The sequence below is a fragment of the Clupea harengus genome, chromosome 7 (genome assembly GCF_900700415.2).
Source record: "Clupea harengus chromosome 7, Ch_v2.0.2, whole genome shotgun sequence".
Classification (NCBI taxonomy): Eukaryota; Metazoa; Chordata; class Actinopteri; order Clupeiformes; family Clupeidae; genus Clupea; species Clupea harengus.
In genome coordinates this window covers 7,392,255-7,414,397 of record NC_045158.1, presented here as the reverse complement: position 1 = coordinate 7,414,397, position 22,143 = coordinate 7,392,255, and the positions used below count along the sequence as shown (strand labels likewise).

General features: G+C 43.6%; 2 protein-coding genes across 13 annotated transcripts in view; one reads left to right on the top strand and one right to left on the bottom strand.

Annotated features, from left to right (window-relative positions):
- Positions 1 to 4,213: 4,213 nt before the first annotated feature.
- Positions 4,214 to 16,686, top strand: rflna (refilin A). Its single transcript, XM_012815935.3, has 4 exons — positions 4,214 to 4,610; positions 4,824 to 5,227; positions 12,835 to 12,944; positions 13,551 to 16,686. Exons 2-4 carry the CDS (start codon positions 5,009 to 5,011, stop codon positions 13,888 to 13,890), a joined length of 669 nt encoding a protein of 222 aa, XP_012671389.1. The 5' UTR covers positions 4,214 to 4,610; positions 4,824 to 5,008; the 3' UTR covers positions 13,891 to 16,686.
- Positions 16,687 to 20,979: 4,293 nt separating this feature from the next.
- The window catches only part of ncor2 (nuclear receptor corepressor 2), an 89,504-nt gene continuing 88,340 nt past the window's right edge, over positions 20,980 to 22,143 (bottom strand). For 9 of the 12 annotated variants that reach the window (XM_031570332.2, XM_031570325.2, XM_031570335.2 and 6 more), the window contains 2 exons: positions 21,908 to 22,090; positions 20,980 to 21,750 (listed from right to left, as the gene is read on the bottom strand). In XM_031570332.2, the coding sequence (XP_031426192.1) occupies positions 21,566 to 21,750; positions 21,908 to 22,090 (368 nt within the window). In that variant the 3' untranslated portion in view covers positions 20,980 to 21,565. The remainder of the gene's footprint in view (positions 21,751 to 21,907; positions 22,091 to 22,143) is intronic. The other 3 variants (XM_031570326.2, XM_031570327.2, XM_031570328.2) reach the window with 3 other exon arrangements.

Sequence of the window (22,143 nt, the reverse complement as noted above, 5' to 3'; positions counted from 1 at the left end):
ACCCCCAGCCCTAACATGATTTCTAACCAACTGTATTTCACCGTACTGTCCTGAAAGGCCAACCATCAACATCACCTATTTATGTAACCAAAGCTAAACCCAAAGCTAAACCCAAAGCCTTCCCATACCCAAACAACTCCTGAGGGACTAACAAGCTACACACCCTCTCTGCCCTACTGAGCCCACAGCCTAATTCGTCCCGCTACCTCAGCTCCTAGAACACACTCCTGGAAATGGTCCTCCATTCCCCCCATACATTCAGACCATCTAACTATGCCAACCAATATCAACCCCACACCAGACAAGCCATAATCATGCCATTTAAACGAGATTCGTGTGCAAGAACCTCAACCCAAATGCATAGCAGAACCAAAAACATAGACCAAAACCTGAGGCTTAATGTGTTTTGGTACTGTGAGAAGGTGAAGTCCCTCCCCCTTCTCACTGTGGCCCAAGAGGGGAGAAGGGCTGGACTCCCCTACCTGAATGGTTGGGTCCTGGTTCCCCCACATCGGTGGATGGGTCCAATTGGGACTGATTGGGCCAATTTAGCCCATGGGCTGCCTTATTAAAAGGTGCACCTCATTGTTGAGGGAGAGACAGACTGAACAGGCTGGAAGAAAGCTGGGGCAGGTACATAGACAAAACCTGTGAGTACACCTTGCCTGTTTTAGGGCTTTAGTTTGGTTCAAGTTTGTATATATGTTTTGGGGTTTCTAATTAGCCTGGTTTTGTTTATATGTTTTGGGGTTTAAAGTACCCTGGTTTGTTTATTTTGGTTATATGTTTTGGAGCTGTGATTACCCTGTGTAAATAAATATAGCTATTTTTATAAGAAAGCCACTGTCTCCTGCGCTGTGTGTGCCCCTGCCTACCTGCAACCCCATTCCAGCAGCCTACATCCCACATTGTGAGATGGCCGGCTCGGGCCATTCTCACAGGTACCCAGACTCCAGACCAAACTAATAAGAGAACTATAACGCCCCTCCATACACCCCAAACCTCCGACTCCACAGCAACTATCGTACACTAAATTGCAAACCTAAAAGCAACGTTAAAAACCAGTGCCAAACTGTGCTGGATCTTTGACAGAGTATGCAACTCTGAAAATGTCAATAAATACGTATGGCGGGGACCAAATCCAACACTCAAATGTTTAGTGGGGAAAGACAAACTCCTGGACAGAAAACTAAAAAATACCACACCTTCAAAGGCACACATCTTCTACTGCTTCCAATAAGGATTTGAGTCAAACTAGTCTTGGAGACAGAGCAAGAGTGGGAATTATGGAACGGGGTCATGTCCTATTTGTCATAAATCATTAGTCTTCATTAATGAGCCAGCTCTGTGATATAGTTACCAAGCTGTCAGTTCAGACAGAACGCATGGATTAAAGGGGAGAAGAGAACAAGTGAGAGAGGAGGCAGCTGTGTGAGCCGGTGAAAAAATAAAGAAGCGTGAAAAGAGAAAGGGAGGGGAAGAAAGAGAAGAGAGGGAGGAAGGAGGAGAGAGAGCAGGACAGAGAGAGGGAATCCTTGGCTCAGGATATGAGTGCACAGTAGATTCTTTGTGAGAAGTGCTCACACACACACACACACACACACAAGCAATCCCTAAAAAAGAAATACTTTGTGAGCATGGGACATTATTCTCAAACAGGCTCAAGATGCGAAAAAAGTTGACAGGGCCACAATTATGCGGTAGGTGGATATGCTTTATAAATACAGCCTAATTAATTAACCACACAACTTGAATCCACCGCACAGTTGCACTCCGAGAATCAACAGACTAGCTTGAGCCAAGAAAATCCCCCCAGTTACTGAGACTAATATTTTGCAGCAATTCCCAGCAATTTACTGCAATCACCAGGGAGAGCTGGTGAACCATCAACGAACCAATCAGGCGGCTCAGGCAGTCAGTCTGCTCCTGTCGCATGCATCTGTCTGACCGTCACCTTGGCAGCAGTGCAGGCCGCAACCACAAGCCTTACGTGAACAAGATGGTTTCAATAAAACCCTTTCATCTCTCTCATTTTTATAAATCCCTCTCTCTCTCTGAGCTTTGTTTCAAGAGATCTTTCATTTACCTTTCTGTCTCCTTTTATTTATCAGTTTTCCTAGATTCTAGGTGAAAAGCAAAGCAAGCTATCAAAAACGAGGCCATTTCTCTCTCTCTCTGTCTCTCTCTCTCTGTCCCTCTCTCTCTGTCCCTTCCCTGCTGTCGGATCATTGCTCAGTTGCCCGTGTTGGTTTTGGGTGGTTGGCAGTGGTTGTGGTGATGGTGCCACCCATTGCTGCTAGACATGCCAGCTGACCACCCCTGCCCCACCCTGTCCCAGAATACAAGTCATGTGACCTCGAGACACCAAAGAAGCCTATCTGGCCCAGCCCTCAGAAAACAGCATCGGTGTACTTCACTCAACTCCACTTCACTACACTTTACTTTACTTTACTTTACTTTACTTTACTTTACTTTACTTACTTTACTTTACTTTACTTTACTTTACTTTACTTTACTTTACTTCACCTCTCTCTCTCTCTCTCTCTCTCTCTCTCTCTCTCAATCCATCTTTACTCTAGAGGACCAGCTTGTGGGCTTGTCTCTCTGGAGGGCTGCTGTTGCACCAAGTGCATTTGAACGAACGGAGAATTCATTACCTGAGCTGCGTCTCTTCTTCACCCAACATCCCACTCACAGCACCTGATGACACTACCAGTTCAGTCACATACATTCATACATTCAGTAACTACTTATTCCATCTGCATGCCAGTGTATGAATTTAAGAGTAAGATGAGGTCAACTAAAAATGAAAGAATGACTATTTGACCAGCAACTGCTACCAAATTGAGTAACAAAATATGACTAAATGTCCGATATGGCAAATAATCTTACACTACATCACAATTATAGTAAAGCAGGGGGTTTTGTCGTTCTGCTTGTCTTATTGACATAAAGTCAATGCACATATTTCTGTCTAACAACAAATTTGCCGCTGAGTTTCAGAGTAGAGAATAAGTTTAGGTCTAATCATTAACAGGCTTATCTGACTAACTATATCCAAGCAAAAGCTTAGTTAGGGGAACTTCTGCAGTGGCCTGTTGTTGGGGTGAGCAATGTTATAAGAGGCAAAGCAGTGCTTTCAGACATAATGCAGAACAGATACATGCTAGGAAACAGACAGACAATCCCCACACATGTCAAAACCAAGCAGCCTTGTTAAAGGAGAGCTCTGGCCCTATTCCCCCATCCTTTTAGGTGTACTTTTACTAGGGACAAAGACAATCGATCTTGGTACAGTATTGTATAGCAAAATCCTATGGGGCAAGCGTCCACATAAAAAAAAAACATCAAATTGACAGGCTCATAAAGGTTATTATAAGTGTCTGACCACATGGAAAGGATCCCTACAGAGATCCACCTGTGTCTGTTTACCTCAGTAACTATAGAGAAACTGTAGTGTGGTGCTGGGGTGGGCACTCAAAGGAGAGCGCCTCCCTTCGAGATAAAAATGTCTTTATCTCTGTAACTGTTACTGTAAAGATCTGTTTCTACAGTCATTAGTTTACTTTTCTCTTCTTCCAGTCCGGTCCAGAAGCACTAATGGCTGTAGGTGTCTGTCCCAGGATTACATGGTATAGCCATTTTGTGATAACGGTTTATGATTTTCTAACTCAATACTCAATATTGAACACACAACTCTCTCCCTTCCTTTCCCTTCCTTGCTATCTCTCTCTCTCTCTCTCTCTCTCTCTCTCTCACACTCTCTCACACACACACACACACACACACACACACAATCTTTCAAAACCAATTTAAACCGCCCCTAGAAAATAGTTTGGTTAAGATCTTGGGAGAGAGGTAGGCCTCGAATTTGAGTTTTGAGATTAGGCTTCAACTATTAAAATCATGTGCTAATAGCAAATGAATGATTTATAACAGATGTTGGAATTTCTTAATGTCTAAAGTCACTGCCCAAACGTTTTTAAAATGCCAGTAGGCTATCATTACAGACGTGAGCTCTGTTCCTTTAAACCCTAACAGGTTAAGAGAGATAGTCAAACTGCACTGTATCATCATGTAAATGAACATTTTTCATTAAATAAATCCCCATAGATGTGATTGGGAGCGGAAGTGCTCGCCCTACCGGCTAAAACTGGAAGTGTTCCAGGTCCATCAACGGGACTGGATTGGCTCCAGATGCAAGAAAGCAGGCAGTCCCGTTAAGAGGGGCCCCAAAGCGCTTGCTCTGGTCATTTCAGCGAGGACAGACTCCGCTTATATCCCTGGAAGCGCAGTGCCAGGCAGACACACTACAGAGAGAAAGAAAGAGGAGAGAAGAAGATGAACGAGTGAGACCGAAAGCGACAGCCGAGTTTATATTGGTGGCCAAATTATTTCCACAACTTATTCTCTGTCGAGGTGTAGTTGTGGACAGTTGCGCGACATTATACATAGGTAAACACTTTGATTTGTTTACGCGTGTAGTTTTAGCTGTTTTATTTGGGAAAACTCTTGTATCGGGGTGTCTTTCAACATGATCTGAAAATACTGTCCAGGAGAAAGTGATCTCAATTGCGGACAATCAAATTGACGAGATCTTCAACGCTAAGGTAAGGAAATAACGTTACTATTGCACTTCATTCGATGTGATGTAGTCTAACGTCGTGAGTTTTGTAAAGAAGAGTGGCTTCAAACTTACTGGGAGAAGTAACTTACAGCCTACACATTACAGAGTGGTAATGAAGAGATTTATTCTAAATGGGTACAACATTATACAAAATAAGACATTTAATAACTATTGTCATGTCTTTCCTTTCTTCTAGAGATTGACCTAGTCCTGCATGACTTGCGGAGACATCTCTTGGCGTGAAATGGGATATTTAGGCATTTTCTGACAAGATCTGTCAAAAAAAAAACTTGGACACGTTCCTCTTGGCTATTCAGACTAACTTACACGCTTGGTCGGGAGTGAATTCGCTTTGCTTTTTTGCGGTCAGCTCTTCCAGAAATGGTGGGGCACTTACATTTACAAGCTATGGATGATAGTCTAAAAGGCAAAAATCGAGAAGGGCTACTCGACAGTCCGGATTCAGGACTACCCCCAAGCCCTAGTCCGCCCTTCTACTCACTTTCGCCCGGGCTTCTCGAGTCACGATCGGGGAGCTGTACGACGCCTGTGGAGCAACACCATGGGTTCTACAGAAAAGAGAGCAGAGAGGGAAAGTTGGTAAGTTAAAAATCCATATTTTGCACACATCAAAATTCTTAGCCCATGGGGCGAGCTACACAAATGTGCGCTGCGTTACAAAATTTTGGGAATCAACCTGCGAATAGCCTAATGATAAACTTTTGACCTACTAAGTAGGCCTACAATCTATTCATAGCGGTTATGGGTGACCGGCTCAGAGATGCTTTGTCATGTTTCCGACTCATGCAACCACAGATCACCAGCTATTGGTTAACTTTAAAAAAGCAACGTTGGCTACCTCTGCAAGGCTGCAGTAGGCAAGATAGCCTTGTAACTGTAAATCAGTGCTGCACATCTGGACACAATCTTGGGAATTCTGTTCTGACCCCTAAATGCACTCAACGAAATAGAATGCAACTGGTTGAATTATTTTGTATATTATAGTTTTTTAGTCGTGTGGATTTGGGGCGTAATAGGTTATTGGGCTTTGGTGAGTGGATAATATAATGGCCGCTTTCCATTCATATTTGGATGGGTTCTGTCCCATGTCAGTATACACACTTCACCTCTTATTTCAAATATACATTGCAGGGTGCTACCGGTCGGTTGTGTCTTTAACATGCCCATTGCCCACACAGGTGGTTTAACCAGGTCAATAAGGTCCAAGCATTCTCCGTCTAGATAGAAAGGAGGAGATAGGTAGGACATGTGTAACAAATATTTGTAGTAACGGAACTTAACCGATATGTGCATTTGTACTCCAGTAGATTGAATAGACGCCACAAGTCTTTGGCAACATATTGAGCCTGAACGTTCATGGTGTGTCAAAAAAAAAAAAAAACAAGGACGCACGAATGCATTCATTCAGACAGGCTCAGTAATGATTAACATGTGAGTAAACCAACAGAAATTAGACGAGTTTAGTACTTTGACATGCACCCCCTCACATAGTACGAAAGGAAGGATTTGCACTTTTAAACGTCTGTGTTTAAAGGCAGAGCAGTTCCTCATATCCTTCAAAGAAGCCCAGTCTCCTACAAGTCGTAATTTGCCATGGGATCAGTAATTTAGGATGAAATGTTTTCTGTATGGGGTGGCCCGATAAAGGCGAGGGAAATGTGTTTGTTGAATGGGCTAGGGCAGACAGCCAGCATAGGGTATAACATTGGGGCTAAGGGATAAAAATGCTGGAATGAGTTAAAAAGTTTTTGTAATCTATGTGCAATTCCTTAGGTGAGACAAAACTATTTCAGTTGTTTAGGGGCATGCATTTGGGATGGTGAATGCATGTGTTTTGGGGATTAAGTTGTCTCTGTTGTACACACAATTCACCTCATGATGAGGACATAAACACAGGCCTGTTCTTTGGTTTCTTATGCTTTCACTATATCACGCATTATTTAATTGAGACATGTAAGCATACTGTGTCAGAATAAGGTTTGGGTATCACCCTAAACCACATTTCAGCTATCTGTTTGGACTGTATTGTAGCCGATCCTCTCTATAACTGCTGCTTGCTAATGTGAAGTGTGTAATCATAAGGCCATCACAGCTGCTGACAGTCAGACACAAAAGACCCCACAAAGGCCTGGGGTAGATAAACTGTCTTTGACTTTAAACTCAAAATTGGGGGCACATTTTTATCATTGTTTTTTTTTTATAAATACATTATTAAATGTATAGTGAAAATCCAGTCACACTAAAAATATTTGTTTTTCTCTTAAGACTTGGATTAAAGTTGAGATAAAAAGTTGCAGCTTTTCATTGCAGCTGTGAGCCTTTCCTGCCAGCACAAATGGGAATTTTAAGTCAATGAAGTTTCAGCTCTAAAAGTACATGCAATAGCCATAACATCCTGGCCGTGCAATAATGGCTTTAGAGTAGGCTTTGCATTAAAGGGAAGGTATTACTGTAATGGCAATAAACTTTTCCAGAAGTGTGGTAACAAGAGTAACAAGTAACAAAGAGAACGTAACTTCTCCATGAAGCTTTATCCCATACTCTAGTTAAGCCTGTGGGTCTGGACGTAGCGATAGCATGCTAGTGGCAAAGCACAGGATACCCTTGGGAGGTGGAGTGGGAGGTGTAAACAGTTTGACCTTGTGATTTGTGAGTTTGGGTGCTTGGCAGTGCGCAAAGACAGTGGCAGCTAATGTAACTGATCTCTCAGTCATGTATCTTCTCAGTCATGTGAACCACGGTCTTTCTTTCTTACTCACTCTGTGTGTCTGCGTATCTATCTGAGAGACAGAGAGAAAGACTCCACACACACACACACACACACACACTCTCAGCACTGTATAATACTGTATAACATGCCCAGGATACATAGCCCAGCTCTGATTTCTCCTTCTAAAGGTTACATATCACATTAAGCTAACTGCACCGCACCTGCTAGTTACTGGAAAACTGGGTTGTGCAGCGACTTAAGGGCACAGTACATGAGGACGTAGGTAATGAGGGCACATGAAGTTGAATCGGTTGATATTAAACCAAAAACACATCTGCGCTGTAAATGAGGGCACTACTCTACCCCATGTCATAGCTCATGGCAGCAAGTTCAAGTTGTTATGCCCTTGCTCAGTGTGTGTGTGTGTGTGTGTGTGTGTGTGTGCGTGTGAGTGTGTGTGTGTGTGTGTGTGTGTGTGTGCGTGCGTGTTTGTGTGCTTTCCTTCTGCCCCAGTGCTAAGCATATAGACCCCTTCTCAGTGCTCACCGAGCTTTTTGTAAAGGAGGGTTTGTGCTCCAGTTTAAAACGATTAAACTGACACAGCCAACTGAGACAGACACTGACAGACATGCTTGTACTTGTTCATGGATGGCTGTTCATGATCTCTCCAACAGCAGCTCACCTCCTACGCACAGGTAGTCACAAGGGAGTTGCACGTATGTGTGGTAACCTGTATGGATTAGCTGTGGTGCTGGAGACAGAGACATGGTTCACTGATAAGGTTGTTATCTTTGACTCACCCAACCCTTTGATTCTAGCTTATCACATTCAATATATATATATACACAATGTATATTCAAAGATGGTAACCTTATCAGTGAACCATATCACTTATACTGTATATATATATATATATATATATATACACATACAATTTGTGACAAACTATTTGTAAGAGGGGAAACTGTTTTTTTTTTTTTTTTTAAATGGGCAAAATCAGACATGGTTGTAACCCTACTCTCTTACTGACTCACTGCAATGATTGACAGACAGAAGAAAGCAGTGTTGCCTTTCGGGTGTGTCCCTTATGCTTTCATCACCTGAGCACTTCAGACTGCTTCCATTATCAGAGGAGTGCCTTCAAAGGACTGGTGGTAGACAGCCCAAAGCCATTGGCGACTGGGAAAAGAATACCATATATCTGACTGAAAAAGCCTCACAGCGCATTTTATTGGTAACACACCCTATACTTCACAACAGCCACTGCACTGCTGTTCGATGGCGGTCACAGTCCACGTTTCAGTTTCGCCTCCAGCTCACGTCAAATATGCTATTTTCATATCTCTTATGGGAAATATGGACACCCAAAATGACAGGCCAACTACACTTTTTTTTCCCTCATCACTTTGCATACAGCAGTTAAGCCACAATTATGCTCATGTTTGTGCGTCTGTGTGTGTGACTGAGTGTCAGTCGTCAGTCAGACGTGCGTGAGCTTGCACAAAGCTCTCACTTTGCTCTCCGCTCTCCCTTTGCACTCCGGAGGTCTATTTTGGTGTTGTTTTTGTACGCCATCTAAGAACAATCTCCACACTCTATTCTGGGGAGTCGGCTGGGGCTCACGGAGGCCATTGCAATACGGTTGCATAAGAGAGCCGTGACCTCTGCTGGCTAATTTAACCTAGTGGTGGAAGCTCCAGCCACAGCAACACATAGCGGCCTGGGTGTAGAGGACCCAGGTAGACTGTGTGTAGAGGACCCAGGTAGACTGGTTGGAGGTGGTGAGGGTGTGGCACACGAGAGAACTTCAGAGGACCAGCGTACACGGTGCCCTTTCTCACTGTGTGTCGACTCAAGGCACGTGTTGTTCCCACACAGGGGTTTGGGGCCTGACGTTACGGAAGGGGAGTCGGTAAACACAGGAGTGGCCACTGGAGAGAGGGCGAGAGAGAGAGAGAGAGAGAGAGAGAGAGAGAGAGCGTGAGAGAGAGAGAGAGAGAAGGAGAGAGAGAGGGATAGAGAGGAACTGCTCTGGTCACTTATTCATCTGAGGTTCACACACTTACACAAACACACACCCACTCCTAACAGAGACATGTTTCTCTGGTTGAGATGATTTATTATGTTGCTGCACCACTGACGCAGAATATCGGTCAAAGTCACAGAGCTTAGCAAAGGACTCACAAACAACACCCCCCCAAACACATACACAAACACACACACATCTTTGGCATTCCGTGATGAGGATACCTAACGCTCGAAATGACTCAGAAATTAGCTCTGTTACGTGTGTGTGTGTGTGTGTGTCTGTGGGCCTTTTACAAACCTAGTCATATTCTGTGCCAGTAGCACCCTGTCTGGCTAGATTATTACAACGGCTATTAAAGAGACTCCCGTAGCAAAGTAGCTGTAGTGCACATACACACATAGAGTGAGAGAGAGAGAAACTCCCTTACACACTCATATTTGCAGCTGCACTTTTAACGTACACACCCATTATTGTAATGCAGCTGGACACACACAGCTAATCATAGCACACACACACACACACACACACACACACACACACACACACACACACACACACACACACACACACACACACACACACACACACACACACACAAAACGCACAGCTGTTCTGTCCTTCTTTCTCACTCCGGATGCCTGTTAGTCCTACCTCGAATCAAACAGGATCCGTTGATTGAATGACATGATACAAGGCACATACCACAGATATAAACTTGCAAGTGAAAATGTAACTCACGTGCGTCCTCCTACTTCTATGGTGTCATATGCACCGTTGATAGTAGAGAGGAGTTGGACTTTTTTTAATAGAATATGCACTCGTGCCTAGTTTCCTGTGCTATTTTATAATGCACGTCTGTGGTAGTGTGGTAGAACCAAGAGCTGTGTATATGTGTGTGTGGGTTTGTCATTACTGTGTGGTTGCATATGTCTGCTGCAGTCTGCACAGTTGGCCATGCCCTTGGCCTACAGTGGCATACAAGCTTGGTCCCAAACTAGTCCAAGACATATGCACACACACACACACACACACACACACACACACACACGCCCTGATAGAGGACAGGAAGACAGAATGAAAGAGAATATTTTTGGCTCCCTCTCTTCTTGACATGCTCTAGTATTGGCCAAGTGTCTGTCTGAATCCCGCTGTCTCCCCCCACAGATATGCAGATGGCTCGGACAGGCGGGTATGTTTTGCCCGTGGGCCTGAAACAGCTGTATCCAGCAAAGCAGAGTTACTGAATTACTGGCATTCCTTAACTGCCTCCATATGCTGGAATATGTAACCGTCGCTTGCCCAGTAGAACGCCACAGAGCCCTGGGCCATGTCTACTGTGTCAGGCCCATGCCACACACACACACACAGCTGCACCTGTTATATACCCCTTTACTCAAACAATTCCAAACTAGGGAAAGCAGCAAAGTTTTTCTCGACATGGTACATTATTTACTGTAACTTTCACATTTTCTCAAACAGTATATATCGAGGAATGCATACCAGCGCATCCACCAGGTTTGTTGATGACCAGAACCTTTGTGAGGACCAGAATCTTGTGAGGACTGGAATAGCTTTATAATTAGGATCGTGCTCGGAGCTCCAGGTGAAAGAGCCTTTCACTTCTCCTCCCACACTCCTCTCATTTCACTTCTCATAGTTACAAAATCCTGAGGTGAACTGAGCCTGACCCCTGCAGTGAGAGAAGGAAGAGTGGATGGGAACTATTCCTGTTCCAGTGGATGTTCTGGTAGCAGGTCTCTCTCTCTCTCTTTTCTGTGAGCACGCCGCCATTAAAGAGAATTATGAGTGAACATCAGCGGCTTCCCGCTAAAGCTACTATTCTGACTTTTTCAGAGGACAGGCATGATAAATAAACACACAAGGCTTGGATGCGAGAACCAGGTGTCCCCGTGTGTGTCTGCACCTCCTGGCAGTGAGCTATCAGCTTACAGAAAAGGGAACGGGACAGGATGAGAGGGGAAAAAAGGGAAAAGCTGAGACAAATGCAGACTTTTTCCATGTAAATATGGCTGTCATCGCACTTGTAATTGAACTAGTGTCAGTGGGATGAATAAGGAACGGTGGCATGTCTTGTGTGCATGAGTAAGTGAGTGTGTATTTGTGTAACTGTGAGTTGAGACAGGTTAGTTCACTCAATGCTCGCGGAGTTGAAAGTAGACAGCGGTGAGTGTGCACGTGGTGAGTGTGCACGTGGTCTCAGGCTGGCTTTGGTATGAGCACTAATGGCTGGACCAGGTGGAGTCTTGAAAATGCCCAGACCAATCACATACACACACACACACACACACACACACACACACACACTCACACATGCATACTCACTCTATGAAATAGGCAGACAAACAAATGGACACCCACACACACAGACAGGCATAAAGACAGACACCCAAACAGATTGAACAGCCCACATACAGATAGACAGAACAGATGGATATCATGTGGACATCCACACAGTCAAGTCAGACAGGCAATGCCCACACACAGACAAACAGATGTGTATACACACACACACACACACACACACACACACACACACACACACACACACACACACACACACAAATACACTCTCACACTCCCTCACACAGACCCATGCACACACACAACAAACATACAAGCAGACATTGCCTGAGTGCTTTCACCTGCTAGATTTGAAGTGACTGGGACTGGGACTGAGGCATGACTTCCTTCCAGGCCCTTACTTCCTCTATAGCCAGCCTTCACTCAGGACCTCTCTTTTATCTCACAGGGATCTGTGTTTGTGCCTGCGTATCTCTCAGCACCCCCCTTTAAAGGTATACTGTTTGGATAGCTGCATTCTCACAGCAGTTTTTCAGTGACTTGGCCGGCTCACTTAAGGAGTTCTCCTTGTAGACTGTTGACCTTGGCCAACGCCAAGACTCATTTTCGAATCTCTCAAGCTTGTTGATATCATTACTGATGATAAGAAAACAGACAATGAAAAGTCAATTGTTTTTAAATATTAAGTTGAAGGAGGTAGTGCTACTATATCAATAATGTAATGTAAGAAAAGTGTGAATAAGTCAAATGGATAATACTGGTTTATTTCTCAAAGGGATTGTGGCATTATTATTAAGAAATAAGTTAAAGTATTCCCTTATTCCCTGTTTTAATTTAACTTGATATGGTTATCGTGTGGCTGTTTTAATGTTTGGTCTTACATTTTTTACATTTTCTTGTCATTCCAAATCAGGCTTAATCAGAAAACATACTTACAAACGGCACTTTAAAACACCACCACTGCCCAACTCTGAGTGTAGGAATGGGGGCTTAGTTCCAAATCCAGGTGGCTGAAAGTGGAGTGGAATGCTTACTTCTGGAATCTGTACTGGGCAAATGCGTCACCAACAGACCAAATGTAGAAGCCTTGTGTGTCCTCACAACCTTGTTCCCCTCATCCCACAGCTTCCCTACCTGCTGCTGAACTCGCAGGGCACAGAGCTCAAGACACGCATGCAGCCTGTGGTCTATGGAGAGAGCATCGAGGTCAACCCCAAACCTGAGCAGGAAATCAAGTGAGTGTCCCTCCCCGAACTTCCCCTCTTTCTCCTATGCTCCATCTTAGCCATTACCGTGTTTGACCTAGAGCTCACGACTGTCAGTTTGTGACAGTTCTGTCTAGGTCACAACTCAGAATCCTGGATCGACCTTTAGATCTTATGGCTTTGATAGGGTTTGAATGATCACATCGCATTGAAGAGCAAAGTTGTAGAGGTGTACAATTCCAGGTTGGGTTGGAAAATAAATGTTTTGTAATATTTGTTCTCTTCCATGAACCAATCCAGATGATTTCACCAATTACCTTATTTTCCATTTAAATTAGCACTTTCAAATGGTTGTCTCAAAAAACAGGGGGAGAATTTTACGTTTTAAATGTAGACCATTGGGCTCAAATGCCTCTACAATGCGAGTGAAATACATATAGGAACATCAGTCACTCTAAGCAGACTGGTAGGATGCATTTTATCAGTACGTCTGGACTTACTATACTTCCAGCTTGGCACTCGTAGTACCCTACCTGAAAAGTACATACAGCAAGTCTCTCTCTTCTTCTGCTCATCTTCAGCTGTCATACCTTCTCATTCCTCTCTTTGTCCTGTTCATTCCCATCCTCCACTCAGGTTCCACTCTGCCGTGAGGTACGCGTCGGAACGCCACTACCGCGAGCATATCTACTGCACGCCCGTGCCCGTGCCCGTCAACTTCAGCGAGACGGTGGTGGTGGCGTCGCCCAACTGCACCTGGCGTCACTACAAGTCCGAGGTCTACCTGCAGCCACGCCACCGGCCCCTGCGCTACCAGAGCACGGCCATCGTCTACCCCAAGCACGCCCGCAGCACGTGCCGCACCACCCTCAGCCACCAGCCCTCTGGGGCCGGCCGCCGCTGGTTCTCCTCCACCGTGCGCCTGGAGTCCAGCGAGGACCTCAGCCCCTGCATCATCTACACCGAGGACCTCTGAGGAGACCACGGAGAGAGGGGGGAGGGGGAGCAGGGCGTTGGCAAAGACGGTTTTAGGATGGTGAATAAAAACACCAAGCCATCGCAGGAAACATGAATGGAGTGTAACAGCAGTTACACCTACCTTACAAACTCTTAAAGAGCCTCTTGTGGAGGGGGGCCAGAGGAGAGGGGAGCGATGGGGCCGGGGGATTGAGTGTTCAATCGAAGATGCGAAGATGTATTTTTTTTTTTAAGGGATCTCAATGGACATTTAGAAAAAGAGTGTGTGTGATGGGGGAAGTAAGATGGACAGGCAGACCAGCATCAAAGGGAGAAATCTGAGGAGCGCTTTATTTGTCAGCCGTTTTTTTGTGGCCTTCTGTCCTTGTCTGGTAGCACATAGATTGGTGCAGGTTACCGTGTTGTTAAATCATTTTTTTTTTGGTAGGTTTTTTCGCTTATTTACTTGTCTTATGTAACTGCCTCAAAGCTCTTCCTCAGAAAAAAAACTCCCTCACTGTGCTGAAGTACTCCCAAGGGCACCATGTCAAATACATCCTCAGCCAACATATCTGTGGCTCGCATCCTGCAGACAGATGTTATAGGAAGAATAGTACATTCTGAAATGCATCCTATGTTATTTTGCATACTCCCATAACTTAATACTCTCTTGGAAAGCCAAGTATGTTAAGCACAGCTGTCTGACTGCCTGATTGCACTCATCGGTGTATATATGTACAGTTTTGTTCCCATCTGCTATTGCTTGCTGGGTAAGCTGGTTTCCAAGCAGGATACCAGGCCTGTCATGTGAGCACTTGAAAGGTTGGACCAAAAAAATTGACAATTAGAAAGTAAGACTGTCAAGCTCTGGGAAGTATTGGTATCCACAAAAACAAGACATTTGTTTGGCCCTCCGATCAGCCAGAGCTGTGGCACGGTCATGACAAGTGCTGCTCCTGGACGTCTGCGGGGAATGCAGGTGTTTGGTGCAGTACTAACTCACACATCTTATCAGTAAGATTCAGTACATCAGATTCGGACTGGATCAGATTTCTTTATAATAGCATCCCGATAGGAATAATAGTTCAAGTACATTTTATTTCTATAGTGCCAAAACAATACAATTATCAATAATATCTCTTAATATATAGTTTGACGAAATAATAATAATAAAAAAAAACATGCTCCACAGACAAAGACATTATTTTTGGACCTAAATCCTGTTTCAAATACCACAGCAATTTTTTCTTGCAGAATTGAACAAAACGACCGTGGAAATTAGGAAAATTTTAGACGAAAGACTTCATGTAAGCAGCATATAGAGAATATACTGTATGCATCAATTGCTAAATTTGTTCTTTTTGGTTTAGTTGTAATATAGTCCTGCATTTGGCGTTTTTCATTCAGTTTTTCAAGAGTTTGGTAATTATGAGCATGCCATCAAAGAAGCTCCTCTGGCCTCTCCACTTCCTATTTAAGTCCTTTGATTCAGCTGAGGCAGACAGTGTACTATAGTATGCCTAAAATAAGAGTTTCCTTTCATTTACATATATGACTTTTTTTCCTTTCTAAAGGATGATTAAGTACCTGTCCTTTTTCTTGTTGTCTGTCTTACATTGTTGGATGATGAATGCAAAAAATTGGTAAATATTGAACTATGCAATTCAGATTTCTTACCTCATTTATGAAAATCTTTCTTATTCTAAGTATAAAAGTTTGTATTACCAGTTCTTGGTAAGAAAAATGCAATTTTTCTAGCGTATGACTACATAGCGAGGTGTAGCCAAAATACAAAGGGAGGAGTGAGGGGGAAGAGTGAAAAGACACAGACACAGCGGTCTGAAAGGACATGGATATACGATGGTATACGTTAGGTGGAAAGAGGTTGATGGCTTGTGGCTAGTGAGTTTTACCAGGCCTGTGTTAGGTCTGTCTGGATGTAAGTGTGGCTTAAGTGGGCCGTCGGGGGGAGGCCATTCCAGTCCTGCAGTATCGGGGTGTAGCTGCAGATTGACTAATCGATACACCAACTTCCAAAAAAAAATAAGCTAATCGGACTCAGACAGCAGCCGAGCCTGGAATGGATTTGTTCCTGGTCTGGTCTGAAACAGATCAGATCCAATTAATCTCCCTCACTATACATGTATATTATATTTGTTACACAGTAGCTCAATTGAAATGCATGTCGAGAAGTGGGACAGACGAAAGTGAGCCGTTATGGGGACTCAAAAGGACAGTCAAAAGTCAAATTGAGGGTTCGAAAGCAATTCTTACCAATCTGGACACCCTACAAGATGGTCACAGGAACTCCCCTAAGTGCAAGTGAAAGGTGAAAGTCTGGAAGTGTGTGAATCATGTGGAGTGGAGTAAACTGGTGGTAACAGGAAGTTTAGTTGATTATTCACAAAGGTCTGCTAACCTACAAAGAAACAGGTCTCTTGTAAAGGAGGGTAATTCAAAGGTTCAGTTATTGACAGAAGTCCTGTAAACGAGACCAAATGCTGTGAGTCCTTGTTCAGGACTTGTGTGATAATAAATAATTGTGAGGGTTTGAGGAAAGTGAAGATGGTCTGTGTAAAGTCTTTGTTGGTTGATGTGATGGATGTTCAAAAACAAAACTAAATAAGAGTTTATTTTCATTTTAATTAAAGAGTACTCCAATAGATTACTGTTCCTGTTTCTTAACGTTTTGAGGATTTGTTTGTTTATGTAAAATACTTTTCCTGTTGTATATGTGGCAATGCGGCACTTCATAATTTTCTTTATATTTTTGTATATTTTATTTTCCCATGTTGATGGTGTCCTTTTTGTTTTGGAAAACAGATGAGGAAATAATTTAAAGAGGAAAAATGTATATCTTAAATAAAATAAAAATTCCCAAACCCAAACATTCCCAAACTTGTGTTCATTTTTAGCATTAAATTCAAAGCAAACACCAGTGTTGTAAACTCTCACACATTACATTGCTTAACTGTTTTATGTCCGAGGCAAAGTCCGAGGCAAATTAATATATTGTTTCAAAACTCAATAACAACTTAATCGCTAAGAAACAATGTAATTTGTACAGTACAGTAATTTTGATAATCAAAAGGGACCACAAAATCCCACTGCCTGTGGGATTCCACAAAATGTAATCAGAACTCGCAGCTCCAACAAAGCACCGGTGCCAGGTGTACCAGGGTGGGCACCACTTCTGCTGGCGTTACCTCCCACCCACCTGTAGACATCAGCATCAGTACAGCACAGGACAAATGACGGGTCTAGGATCCATCCCAGCGTCCAAACATGAAGGCCTGAGCTCTTAGCGAGATCTCCACACTGAAATGTGCACAGTATTATATTAAACACACCAGGAAAAATACCTCACCTCAATACATGTTAAAATAAGTGTGAGGAAAGCACTATTTTAGTTTGGTATAGCCTATATATTAGAAATGGTATGAAGTGAAAATACCTTTTAGTCCCCGTAAGGTCAAAAACCGTAAGGTAAACTGTGGGGAAACACACGACTCGTGTACGTATGTACTTCTGTATATATGTATGTGCCGTATGTATGCATGTACTTGTGTATATATATATATATATATATATGTATGTGCCGTATATATATATATATATGTGTATGTATGTATGTACTTGTGTATATATGTATGTGCCGTATATATATATATATATATATGTATGTATGTATGTGCCGTATATATATATATATATATGTGTATGTATGTATGTATGTACTTGTGTATATATGTATGTATGTAAGGTATGTAATTTATTTATTTGTTTACTCTAAATGACTGTTAATGAGAAAACCAGCCATCTTACCAACCTTTTTTTCTGTTGTTTAATTGACGGTTAATTATTAAAATGTAAGTCTGAATTATGTATTCGATGTTACCCCGAGCAAAGAAAATAAATAAATAAAATTTAAAATAAAACACCCCCCCCTCAGGGCATTCAGTTTTTATATCAATTACCCATTCATATCTATAACCCTAAAATACGCTAGTCTTTAACCATCACGCTGCCTTTTAAGTGACGTACTCCCTCAGAAACGGTGCTCTGACCTAAGGAAAAAGTGGTGACTGCAGTGGATAACACCAGCGCCCTCTGGTGGTAAATCTTTTATTGCCCCTGCATCTGTACAGCCTTTATGCCTACATGGGACACAACACAGCGTGCAAACGGCATGTAATTGTACATGTAGACAATGCAATCAAGTGATGGTAAACTGGTGTTGCTTCTACAATGATGTTTTTAGATTTTAGTTACATATACATAACAAGAGTGACATTTATTTGATATACTTAAATTCAAATATTCATTAACTACACCGAAAGGTAGAACACAAAACTCCAGACCAAGATCAAGTGAATGGCAATAAGCTTTTTATTTCAACATTAAGGCAGTGTCTTACGTATTTTTTCACTTTTAATTTGTTTGAAGAGTTTTTTTTTTACACTGCTATCCACAAAAGCTTGCTGGTGGGCCATGTTTAAACTGGAGGAAAAAAAACAGTGAGAACAGTATTTTTTTCTTTCTTTTTTTTCTTTTTGTCTGTGAATACCAACCTTGCAGCAAGCCACATAAATATGTACATCTCTTAATGTCTATGTACAAATCCTGTCTATTTTACACTGGGTTGTCATTAAAAAACAAAACAAAAACAAAACAAAAAAAAACAAAAAGAACAAAAAAATCCTGCAAAATGGATGAATGAAACACATATGCGCAAACGTGGTAGTACAAAATGGTGCTCTGAACCATGGCCAACTCCTATCCCAACCCCACTTTCTACCCCTACCCTTGGTGCGACAGAAGCCCGAGCATCAGGCCTTAGTCCTTCACCTCAATCAGCAGTCCTGGGGGGTGATGGCATCTGTCAATAATCCAAAGCAGACCCCATATGCAACGAGAGCAATGAAATTGTTATAGTTAGCAGAAAACTGGGGGGGTGGGGGTGGGGTGGGTGGTGTTCGTCATGTTCTTTGATTTCCATTATTGGAGGAGAGGGAGCGATATGTGGAATTACAATTCTCACTTTGTGCTCTCTGTCTTTTCTGATTAAAAAAAATACACTGGCCTGTACTGGTGCGTCAGTGGTGATATTGTTGTGATTGTGAGGGTGTGGAGGACTGTGAGCGTATAGAAAAATCTAAGAAATGACTGAGTAGTCTGAGGTCTCACGCACACTTTCATCATGTTCATTAACCATCTATAATTACCACCAGATTGATGACAGAACAAATTGAAAAATCTGAGTGCAAAAACATTTCTGAAAATGGGTTAAAATGTTTATAAATGGAACAAAACCATTGAGGGACTGTAAAATGGGTTTACTTTCAGAATAATTCTCAGGTTAAATCAACACCGTGAGACACAAGCGGCTTTATATGCTTATGGCTGATCTTAAAAATACTTCATGCCACGCTAATCCTAAAGTACTAAAACCACTGCCACCAGAGGATATAAACAGCTAAAAAAAAGGAGAGACATCAGGGCCTTTTATGTATTCAATCAGCTTCCATTACTTGGCCTGCAAAGCCTTTTACAAGAACCTTGCCTTCTCCAACTCTAGAGAATAATGAGAGGAGGATACAACGAAGGTATACACTTTAACATGAAGGACATGACGAGCAGCCTCCAAGTAGTTCATACCTTCAATCGTGCGCACGTGTACTACTGGAGATGGCACTTGACATGGAGGAGTGGGACTGTACAGGACATAGTGTGGGGTTTGGGATGGGGACGGGACGGGGACGTGCCAGGCAAAGAGGCCAGACTTCCTGTTTTACTGTAGAGTGGGGAGGCCAGAGTTTAGAGGTCGCCCAGGCCTTTCGGGCAGCGCGTGTGCCTCTGCCGTTGTGTTTCTGTTGGGTCGCTCGGCTGAACATTCCTGACATCTGACATGCATACTTTCCCAAGTGAAGGGCCGGGTGAACCTGACAGAGAGAGAGAGAGAGAGAGGCAGCTCTACTCACCTCATCCTCTCCTTCTCACCATGATTGTCGTTTATCCATAGGTGTGGGCAAATCCAAACATCCGACGACGACGACAACAACGCATCAACGTCAAGCGAATCAGCAGGCAAGGTGGCGTGGAGGGGGAGGGGTTAGGGTTTGATATTCAGACAGAAGCTCTTTGTTGTTTTTTTTCCTTTCGCAGTAAAGTGTCGTTGCTGTGTGAGGTCCCTCTCTGGGCTGAGCAGGCCCAGACAGCCAGGCCAGACGCTAAGTGCTTGACGCAGATACAATACACAAGGTAAAACAAAACGTAAAAACAAGATACATCCCCTGTGAAAGCGAGCCAAATCAGGTCTCGTGACGCCAAACATGCCTCTTGTGACGGGGCTTTCCATGTCTGGAGTCGACAAGGTGCAAATGAAAAAAAAAAATGACAATGAAAAGAGAACAGGAGGAAAAAGAAACTATGTTTGAACATGTGACAGACAGACATGTGACATGTGGACATATGTGTACCCTGTAAACCAAAATGATATGACCCTCCCACTTGAACACATCATTGCAAAAATGCATAAACAGATATCATATCATTTGACACAATCCCAAAAAGTAATGAACAATAGAAGAATACAAATCACCGTCAAAAAAAATGAACTGTAGCTCACTTTACACAGGACTGTCCACACAAAAAAAAGGGGGGGGGGGGGGGGGGGTTGGGGGGATGCTCGGATGAGTATCTGGTTTTGGATGCACTCTGATGGCAGCAGAGCTCTCGTCTAGCTGGGGTAACTGGATGCATTGAGAGCCATTGGCTCTGGTAACTAGAGGTTCCTTTTGGCCATTTTGGATCTTAAGTATGAATGGGGGGGGGGTTCCTATAAGCCATCTTGGATCCAGAGTAAGGATTGTATGAGGGCCACACTGGCTCCACTTTGTTGCTGTAGAAGTGTTTGTTAAGCTAGTTAGTGAGTGAGCCTTGAGTCCTTCAGTCACATGTGAGGAGTTACAAGGTGCCTCTGTATGTATGTATGTACGTGTGTGTGTGTGTGTGTGTGTGTGTGTGTGTGTGTGTGTGTGTGTGTCTTAGGACTTGAAGAGCCATGAGCGCACAGAGCCCTGTGCTGAGCATGGTGACGCTGTGTCTGTGTGTGTGTGCATTAATAAGGCCAGAGAAAGAGAACAGACACACGTGACAGAGGAAAATTGCAAAAGGAATTCTGAAAAAGTGATTCTTGTAAAGACTAGTCCTGGAGTGAACACAGCTAATGTGGATGTGCAGAAAAAGAATACACTAAACAGTCATCTTTATACATATTCACACACACTCACACCTACGCAGTAGTGGAAGGAAAAAAACAAACAAAAAAATTAAAACAACACAAGTACACACACGTAACCACTCACTGCCTTTGCATCAGTGGGGGCCACAGCAGGGAGTGTGAGGTATATAATGGAGCTCAGGGGTTGGGTGGGGCAACTGTGTCTGTTTGTGTCTGAGTGTGTGTGTGTGGTTCCATCTTGGGCCCATTTCTTCCTGTGCATTATGAGTGAGTTTGATCTGAGTGTTTTGGTCAGTGAGACTAATGCAACGGCAGCGGTAGCGACAGATGCAATGAATTTCTCAACAGTCTGGGGCATTGTTCTGGTCATTGAGAGAGGTGTGTGTGTGTGTGTGTGTGTGTGTGTGTGTGTGTGTGTGTGTGTGTGTGTGTGTGTGTGTGTGTGTGTCCCTTACTCGCTGTCGGACAGCGTCTCGTACTGAGAGCACAGCAAGGGTTTAGGCTCCTCCTCCCAGGCACGGCCTTGGCTCGCCCCTTGGCCACTCTGATTGGTCTGAGTGGGGGAAGGGGCAGGGCCAGGAACCATGGGCAGACGCATCGTCATAGTGAGGGGGTTGTAGGGAAATGGAGTGGGACCTGAGAAAGAGCAAGAAAGAGTGATTAAAGGAAAGCAGGGGTTGGGGTTTGTGTGTGTGTGTGTGTGTGTGTTGTAACTCAATACAGGTGCTAAGGGCTATGTATGTATTTATGTGTGTGTGTGTGTGTGTGTGTGTGTGTGTGTGTGTGTGTGTACCAGTAGAGGAGGGCCGGTCTTCCCACACGCGGTTGGTGAGGGGCGTGCGGCGGTTGCAGTCTCCCTCTGAGTGGACGGAGGACACAGAGGACGGCCTCTCCCCGCCAGACAGACCCGGACCTGGAGACTTGGCCTTGCGCCCGTTAGAGCGGCCGCCTCCGCTGGACTTCAGCTTGCCTGCTCCTGCACCACGTATATGCACGCGCCGCACAGACACACACACACACACACACACA

What these genes read in the sequence shown, in the direction of transcription:
- rflna (XM_012815935.3), top strand. Translation starts at nt 5,009, where the DNA reads ATGGTGGGGCACTTACATTTACAAGCTATGGATGATAGTCTAAAAGGC. An exon ending in AGAGCAGAGAGGGAAAGTTG is followed by an intron (nt 5,228 to 12,834) that starts GTAAGTTAAAAA and finishes CTCATCCCACAG; the next exon opens with CTTCCCTACCTGCTGCTGAA. An exon ending in AAACCTGAGCAGGAAATCAA is followed by an intron (nt 12,945 to 13,550) that starts GTGAGTGTCCCT and finishes TCCTCCACTCAG; the next exon opens with GTTCCACTCTGCCGTGAGGT.